The following is an 8,376-nucleotide window of genomic DNA, read 5'->3' on the forward strand; positions in this document are numbered from 1 at the left end:
AGGGTTAGGGTTAGGGTTAGGGTTACGGTTACTGCGAATATCGTTAGCGTGGCGTGCTCGAGAGAACTCACAAACTCCTGGGAGAGGGTGAGGGTGAGGGTGATGGTCCGACTGCTAACCCTGACCCTGACCCTGGCCCTACTGACCCTGACCCTAGTCGGGCTGATGTACGTGTGTTGAGCCTCAACCACGATAAGGACGGCAAGGCCAGGGTCAGGGTCGGTAGGGCCAGGGTCAGGGTCAGGGTTCGCAGTCGGACCCTCACCCTCACCCTCACCCTCTCCCAGGAGTTTGTCAGTTCTCTCGAGCACGCCACGCTACCGATATTCGCAGTAACCCTAACCCTAACCCTAACCCTAACCCTAACCCTAACCCTAACCCTGACCTGGGTTAGGCCCAGTTTCACCCAGAGCGCCCGGCATTCGAATGGATCACCCAACGCTTCATCCCACACTCCTCACAGGCCCCCCTGACCCTAACCCTAACCCTGACCCGCACCCTCACTCCGGTCTGAATCCAACGTCGTCTGACCCTAACCTTGACCCTGACCATAAGCCTGACCCTGACCCTGACCTGTAAAGTTGGAGAGGTCGCTTACCATCGCTCCGCTAAACCAGGCGGTGAAGGGCATGCAGTACCTGGCCGACCGCTTTGCAGACCAGGCAAAAAACACCCACCCACCCACCCACACACACACACACACACACACACACACACACACTTCATAATTACTTTAGGCTCACCAAACATGCCTGATACTGGTGCTGGTAAGCCGTTGCTTGGGGTTGCTGATGGTTCTCCGAATGCAGGTGCACCGAACGCTGCCTGTGGCCCAGTTGCAGGTGCACCAAATGATCCACTGCCTGATGCCGGCGGCGGTGCTACCAACGCAGATGCACCGAATGAGAAGCCGCCAGCTGACTGTTCTGCTTCTTGTGGTGCCCCTTCCATGAACTCCAGACTCAAGTCTGCGTCTCCAGTGAGCCGCCTTGCCAGTTCCTCAAACGGCTCCGTCATGTTCACATCTGCAACTGCACTGACATCGCAGTACCCCTGGTGCCCATCTGGAGCTAACACACCCAGCTCCCGCATTCGCTCATACAGCGACTCGTCCACGAGAACCTGTCTGTCGGGACGCTCGGTCTTGCTTCCAACCACCACGATCGGCGCAGCGTGACCCGCAACACGCCTCACATCTGCTATCAACCTGCCGACCTGCTCGTACGACGCAGGGTCTGTAACGTCGAAGAAGACAATGCCGCACTGAGCCCCTATGAAGTACCCGTCACGAAGCCCGCTGAGCTTTTCCTGACCAGCACAATCCCAGCAGTTGAAACGAATGCTGCCTCCTCCACTCATGCGGAATGCGAGCGGTTGCACCTCCACACCGAGCGTTGGGATGTAGCGCAAGTCGATTGGTTCACGACCCTGTTGCAGGTGCCATTTGAGGAATGTGGTCTTGCCGGCTGCGCCGTGTCCAACCAGGACGCATTTGAACTCCTCTGGCATGGCAGTTGATGCCTGTGAAGGGGCACCAAAGGAACCAGCGCCTGATGCTGGTGCACCGAACGCAGGTGCACCGAACGCAGGTGCACCGAACGCAGGTGCACCGAATCCTGCCTGGGGGGCTGGTGCAGGTGCACCGAACAGGCCACCGCCTGCTGCTGGTGCTGGTGCTGGTGCGGGTGCTCCAAATAAGCCACCGCCTGCTGCTGGTGCTGGTGCTGGTGCAGGTGCACCGAACAGGCCACCGCCTGCTGCGGACAGCCCACTCCAGTTTATTGCACTCGGGGTGCAGGTCGTGGTCATCATTTTGCTGTTTGCTGTTGTGAGTTGGGCTGTGCGGCGAGCACTGAAGGAGCAGCTGGATCTGGTGGAGCAGCTGGAGGGTCTGCCGGGGGTTGGGGGTGATATTGAGGCTCCGGTCCCGTTTTCAACCAGTCCTGAGAAGGATTCAGCATCCGGTGACGCCGAAGCGGGGACAGAAAAGGAAGAATCGAAGCTTCCCGGCGCGGTGAAAGAGGAGGCTGCTGAAGCCTCCGTGGTGACGTGCTCCGGTGCGCTGTGCATATGCTGCACCTGCGTGGGCAGCCGTTTGTGCTGCTGTTTTTCGTGAGCTGAGCCGGCGTTTTCGTGCCGAGCGCCGGCCACGGTCATGCGCGGAGTGTTACGGCCCGCGGAGGGGACGTAAAACGCCAGGCCGGCCACGCCGTGTTTTACCCTCGTCAGTGCGCAAGCTCCTGACACCTTGCCCCACGGTGGCTGGGGCGCCCAGTTCCTTTCCTGCGACAACACAAGCCTCTTTCAACAATGGACCGTCGCACCAAACCACACAAACACCAGCCAAGTCGCTCTCCACCTGGGCGCTGACCCCACAGCCTGTCTCAAGACCAAAAGCGCAGGCCAAATCAACGTGGAGGAGAGGTTGTATGAGGTGCGAGCCCTGGAGGCCCTGGGGATGGGGTGAGACTACCCGCGGGCCTAAGAAGGCCCGCGCGCGCAGGGGGGTGGAACATTGGAGACCGGTCATGAATGAGTGCGCGACATGTTGCGAGCAACGTTGTTGATGTTTCTGCGCGTCGCCACAGACGGCGGTGTGTGAGAGCTGTTGCGAGTGGTGCTGGACAAAGCCCCGGGCGCTGCCGGAGGCTGTGCCGTAGTCGGTGCGGTCGACGGCGCTCGGGCTGCCGACCTCTTCACAGACCTTGTTATTGAGAAGAAAATACCTCCATGGCGCTGCGTGCTGGTGAGAGGCTGAGTTCATCACACGCACGGACAGTGTTCGAGAACGAGGAGACAGACAGAGATCGACTAGTTAGTCAGACTACAGACATGCAACGCTGAGTCCCACGTTCACGCAAAAACGCGAGAGAGCGTGGGATAGGTCGGACGTCTTGGAATTAAGGTCATTCACGGGTGTCCGCGGCCCCACTCGGATAGTTTTGTAGAGGCACCGGAACACCAACAAAAAAACTAGCATGTCTTCGAGGGAAAAGTAATCCGAGCAAAGATCTCTAAGTTGGCGTGCCGTGGTGTGGCATCACAAACAAAGCTAACACTCACTCTCCAACTCAAACGCCTCCGCCATCGGCGCGTCCGCCACCACGACCGCGTCGTCCTTCTCAAACGAGTAGCCCGCGAGCGGCCCCTCCTGCACGCCCGCCAGCGCCAGCCGCACCGCGTCAAAGGCGGGGTCGTCGAGGGCGGCGCGCACCGTCTCCTCCGGCGTCGGCCCCTCGCGCACCACCGTGACCGTGCCGTCGGGCAGCCGCACCTGCTTCTCGTCGCCCACCAGGTCCTTGCCCGCCAGGACCAGCTTGAGGAGCGACGGCGAGAAGCCGGAGAGCAGCTGCGTGTTGGGCGCGTCGGCCTGCGCCGGGAAGCCCACCGTGTTCCCGCGCAAGTTCCAATAGATGATGCGCGGCGCGGCGTACGGCTCGCCGCACACCGCACGCCCCACCTCGGCGAACCGCCGCGTCAGCCGCTCGTGGTGGGTCTCCCACGACGCGACGCGCCCGGAGCGGCCGTACATGCAGCTGTGCGCGCCCCTCGCCTCGTTGAACTGCATGTCGGAAAAGACGATCAGGTCGGGCACCTCGTCCGGCTTGAGGCGGGCGCTCTCCGCGCAGCCCAGGATCAGCTCGCACGCCGACTCAAAGTCGGTCGAGCCGCCCCAGCTGGCACCCTGCAGCGCCCGCACCTTGGACGCCACCTTGCCTGCGCCGTCGAGGTTCACCCAACGAGGGCTCGACTCGAAGGTGATGGCGCGGTTGCGGAAGGCGGGGTGGGACAGCTCGGCAACCACCAGGCCGAGGCCGATGGCCGCCTCCATCGGCGTCCCCGTCATCGACGCAGACACGTCGACCAGCGGCACGAGCTTGCCGAGGTCGACCGGCTTGGGCAGCGCCGCCCGCAGCGCCGCCACCGCCTCGAGCGGCGCACCCTCCCCCGCCGCCTCGGCGACCGCCGCCTCGCGCGCATTTGCCGCGGCCGCCATCGCCTCCTTGACGCCCTCGCGCATCGCCTCCCACTGCGCGTGCATCAGGTCCGCCTCGAGGGTCGACAGCTCGGTACGGCCGCCGCGCATGCACTTTTGCGCGATCTCGTGCGGATACAGCTGCTTGCCCTTGACGGCCTTGGCGCCCTTATCGAGGAGGGCCTTGCGCAGGTTGCGCCGCGCCGTCACCCGCTGCTCGTCCTCGGGGTGGCGGTTGCCCGTCTCCTCCTGCGCCGCCATCAGCGTGCCCTTGAGCGCCTCGTTGAGGAAGGCCTTGCGCGACCGCTGCAGGCAGAGGGACGAGCGCCGCGCGAACTCAATCTCCGACCAGCGGTTGGCCGCCATCAGCACCTCGGTGGTGAGGAGGGCGCGGTTGAGGGCGGCGACGAGCTTGCGGTACTTGCGCGCCGACGCCGCGTCGTTCTTGCTCCCAAACAGGCATCTGGAGAGCCGCTTGGCGAGGCCGTCAAAGGCGGAGCCCTCGCGGGGCGCGTACTTGCCGGCCAGGGTGAGGTTCGGGGTGCGCGCCTCCTTCTCGGCCGCCTCGATCTCGGCCGCGTCCTTGAGCAGCTGGTCGGCGAGGAGCGACAGCGCCTTGTCCTTGACCGCAGCGTCGATCCCAGCGACGCCCTGCATGAGCAGGTAGTCCTTCCAGTAGCCAAAGTGCGGCACGAGGTGGAGCGTCGCCATCGCAGCCTCGACGGGGAGGGCGGCGAGCAGCTTGTAGAAGAGGTCCTTCTCGCCCTTGCCCATACCGCGTGTCGCGCGGGTCTGGAAGGCGAGCACCGTCAGATCGGCGAGCTCGGCGGGCTCGGCGGGCACGGCGGCGGTCAGCGAGGCGAGAGAGTCGTCGGGCAGCGAGCGGACGAGCTTGAAGAAGAGGGCGACGAGCGGGGAGCCGGCGTCGGAGTGCTCGAGCGCGCCGTTCTCGCCGGGCGTCGTGGAATTCCTCATCGCGAAGGCGGAGGAGCAGGAGGGGGACGTCCACCGGTTGAGTCCAGGTCGTGTCCGAAGGAAGGCCAAAACCACGGGACCCAGGCAGCGGAAGCCGCCACAAGTGTACGGGGCACGGTGCGCGAGGGCTGAATATAAGTCGTGTGCGAGGGAGAGGGTCAGCAACCAAACAGGCATTATTTGGAGCCCCTCAAACAAATGCCCCTGGGGCGAAAATTGGTATCCGGGGCGGCTTGCTAAGGTTGTGCCCTCTGGGGGGGCAGGTTCGATCCCGGTCAAGGTCGTCTTTGTCTTTTTTTTCGGGCCCACCTGCACGATGCAACACGTCCTTCCTGGAGACAAAGAATAAAATGGGTGGTGGTCTGCCCCGCCCGCCCCAGATAGATAGCCGTCGGTGGGGGCAGCGGCGGGCACGCAGCGTCTCGTTGGATGGTTGGTGGTCACCCTGCCGGCCGAGTGAGGCTTTCCCTCTGTGTGCTCTTTCTTAGTGCCTACAACCGCGCGCGAGAAAGAGAGAGAGGAGAGAGAGAGAGAGAGAGAGAGAGAGAGAGAGAGAGAGAGAGAGAGAGAGAGAGAGAGAGAGAGAGAGAGAGAGTACATTGCGTACATTGCAGGACGCAAGCCTTCAACAGCCCCGCAGGTGCAGTTTGGGTTTCGGAAACGCGTTTCGCGGCTAGACTTCACCATCGATCAAAGCACATACACTTTTAGACCACCTGCGTGGTGAGTGGAGTCACAAATAATGACGCTCACTCACACGCTGCCAGCGATCATTGTGATGCGGCAGCCCGGCATTCAGACGAGCGTTTATCGCAGCGACAATGCGGAACGGAAGGCGGTGCGTGCGACTGCCGCCGCCGTGCAATCTTCCACTTGGAGCATACTCCACGACCTCGGTGCTCTACCACAGCCGTAGCTCTGGTCCCACGGCTCCACCCGTGAGTGAGGGCAGAGCATCGTGAGGGCAGACGCACGATCGCGAGGAGACGCGCTCCCACTCTTGCACAATGTCACTAAATCACGAGGCCATGTTGCCGCAGGTAAGTTGTCCAAGCCCCACCACATCGCTCTCTTCTCCCTTGGTGCTCTTAGGCGCGTGGCGTGCGCCGGAAACGGTGGTCGCTCGCGCGCCTGCGACCAGCTGACCGAGGCGGGCAACGTGACGAGAGTCTTGTCGGCAGAGTTGCAGGTGGCGCGCAGAACGCTAGCCGTCGACGATGGCAGGCACTTTGCTGCACCTGGCTCTTTCATCATAGGTCGAAGATGGGCTCAATTACGCCATTGCGGCGGAGCTTGAGTCCGCAGCCATCGTCTCCTTGAGGGTACACGAGCAGGCGTGCCTGCAAGCTTAGCAGACTGCAGCCTGAGATTCGCAGCTTGCGGATGGAAGCCTACTCATCGATCAATCTATAAACTCCCCCAGGGCTGGACCCAAACGCTCGAGCTCGTCTCCGCCTCGATTGCTGCAAAGCGTGACGCCACGAGCGTGGCTCTCGGGAACGGCTCCACCCTCGCCCTCGGCGGTGCAGCCTTTGCAAGCTTCTACAGGGCGAGGTTACGCAGCTATCATGCGAACAAGGCGGCGCAGACGCAGGCCGACTGGGGCACGGTCAAGCGGCGGGGCCTCCCGCGGACGTGGCGGCCAGGAGATAGCCTCACACCGGAGCGAGACGGCGCGAAGGCTTCGTGTGGCGTTCCATCCAGAAGAGAGACGAGGAGGAGCCTCTGTCGACGCAGTGGGCGAGAGGAGAGCTGCACACCGATGCCATGGTGGACGAATAGGAGAAGGCGCCGTGGCATCGGCGCAGCTCCTCTCTTTTCTACGATGTGCCCCACCCCGGAACCGAACGCCTCTGAAGGCCCAAAAGCCACTCGGAATGGGCGCAACCAACGCCATCAGGTGTTGCGACTCCTTCGGGCTGGACAGAATGGCGACGGCGAGTGACTCGGCGACGACGGCTGATCTGTGCAAGGTGAGGGTGTACGCTCCTTCCCTGCCCCCAATCGTCGTCCCAAGGGCGACTTGCCCCCCCCCTCTCTCTCTTCTCCCGCTCAGGCCATCGGAGCCCGGCTTGGCGCCGCGGCGCTATGGGCTCGTATAGGTGCCACTCGCACCCGCCCTAGCGTTCCGAAACGCTCAAACTGCCTTCTACGAGCCCACACTCCGAACTGGCGGATGACTGCGAGAGTGGGACTCTCGTTGTCTAAAGGTCAAGAGCTCTCGTTCGGCCGTGGCATCTTTCTGGTCTCCGAATTGACAGCCGCATCCGACGCGGTGGTCGACGCGGCGCTAGTGCAAGCGGCAACGGCGAGCAGTCAGCAGGTGGGCGGCGCACTTTGCCCGTAGACTAGAGTGGTGTTTCGACACGTACCTACTCTGTGGCGCCCACCCCTGCTAGTGGTCATAGCCGAGAGTCGAGGGCCTAACACCGCGCCCTCAGGAACGGAACCAGCTCAAGGAGAAACTTTGCCATGCACTAACCGAAAGCGGATGAATGGGAAGGAATGCCGAATTTGGTTCTCTCTCTCGGTCTCGCGCCAGACTGTGCAGAGACCCAGAGTGCGCGTTGTCTCATGTCTGGCGTTCTCTACCTCGCCTCGCCCCGCCGGCGGCGGAAGCTCTCACAGTCACCGCAGCAAGACTGACACAATATGGCATGTAGCAACCTCTGAGCTGTATTTACACATAAACCGCGACAACTCCCTCTCACACACAGAGAGATAATGAGATACGAAAACACACCTCTCAGCGCTCGCCAGCTTGCTCGGCTCCCAGCAGCTCGTCCAGCGCGCCCGTCAGCGCGCTCTCGTCCCTCTGCGTCGCCGGGTCCCAGCGCGGGTGCGCGTAGTCGGGCGTCGCAAACGAGAGCTCGTGCCCATCCGGGTCCTTCACGTGGAAGCAGCGCTCTCCCCACGGAGCGTCGCGTGGACAGGGCGCGTCCAAGCCGGCCGCCACGAGCCGTGCCTGCAGACTATCCACGTCGTCCACAAAGATGACGGCCCTGCCCCATCCTCCAGGCACGCCCCGCTGCGGCGGAGGCGGGAGGTAGGCAGGCGCGTGGACAAGGTTGACGTGCAGCCGATTCGTCGCCGCCGTGACGGGTGCTTCGGCCGAGAAGGTTGTGAATTCGGCGTCTGGCCCGCCAAACGTCGCCGTCAGCCCGAGTTTGGAGTAGAAGCCGCAGCTCCTCCGCATGTCGCCTGAGGCAGGGCGGGCTTGACGCGTCCCCGCGGCACGAGAGCAGTGTTGATACTCCTAGCAGACACCGACATATGGTGCTAGCAGAGCGTTCGACACACCTTGTGCCGGGGTGCCGGCACGTGTGCTAGCAGATGGGCGCTCACGAGTGCATAGCGTGAGAGCGTTGATCGAGAGCAACTTCATCCTGCACGTTGCTGTCGTCCTCGACCGGAGCCGTGTTCGA

General features: G+C 62.9%; 4 protein-coding genes across 4 annotated transcripts; 1 reads left to right on the plus strand and 3 right to left on the minus strand.

Moving 5' to 3' along the window:
- Positions 1-957: 957 nt before the first annotated feature.
- EMIHUDRAFT_45900 (hypothetical protein) lies at positions 958-1,497 on the minus strand (the record flags this gene model as incomplete). The annotated part of the gene is made up of 1 exon (XM_005769632.1): positions 958-1,497. A coding segment is annotated over one exon (540 nt), but the record flags the coding sequence as incomplete, so codon positions are not given.
- A 1,436-nt stretch (positions 1,498-2,933) lies between these two features.
- Positions 2,934-4,961, minus strand: EMIHUDRAFT_445247 (hypothetical protein). The gene has a single exon (XM_005769633.1). It carries the CDS (start codon positions 4,949-4,951, stop codon positions 3,053-3,055), a length of 1,899 nt encoding a protein of 632 aa, XP_005769690.1. The 5' UTR covers positions 4,952-4,961; the 3' UTR covers positions 2,934-3,052.
- Positions 4,962-5,958: 997 nt separating this feature from the next.
- On the plus strand, positions 5,959-7,446 carry EMIHUDRAFT_244236 (hypothetical protein; the record flags this gene model as incomplete). The annotated part of the gene is made up of 8 exons (XM_005769634.1): positions 5,959-5,981; positions 6,044-6,140; positions 6,208-6,273; positions 6,375-6,560; positions 6,811-6,924; positions 7,008-7,047; positions 7,162-7,274; positions 7,393-7,446. The coding sequence occupies 8 exons, from the start codon at positions 5,959-5,961 to the stop codon at positions 7,444-7,446; spliced, it is 693 nt and encodes a 230-aa protein (XP_005769691.1).
- Positions 7,447-7,608: 162 nt separating this feature from the next.
- Positions 7,609-8,300, minus strand: EMIHUDRAFT_370039 (hypothetical protein; the record flags this gene model as incomplete). The annotated part of the gene is made up of 1 exon (XM_005769635.1): positions 7,609-8,300. A coding segment is annotated over one exon (453 nt), but the record flags the coding sequence as incomplete, so codon positions are not given.
- Between the last annotated feature and the right edge of the window lie 76 nt (positions 8,301-8,376).

This window comes from Emiliania huxleyi, assembly GCF_000372725.1.
Source record: "Emiliania huxleyi CCMP1516 unplaced genomic scaffold EMIHUscaffold_413, whole genome shotgun sequence".
NCBI classification, from domain to species: Eukaryota; Haptophyta; order Isochrysidales; family Noelaerhabdaceae; genus Emiliania; species Emiliania huxleyi.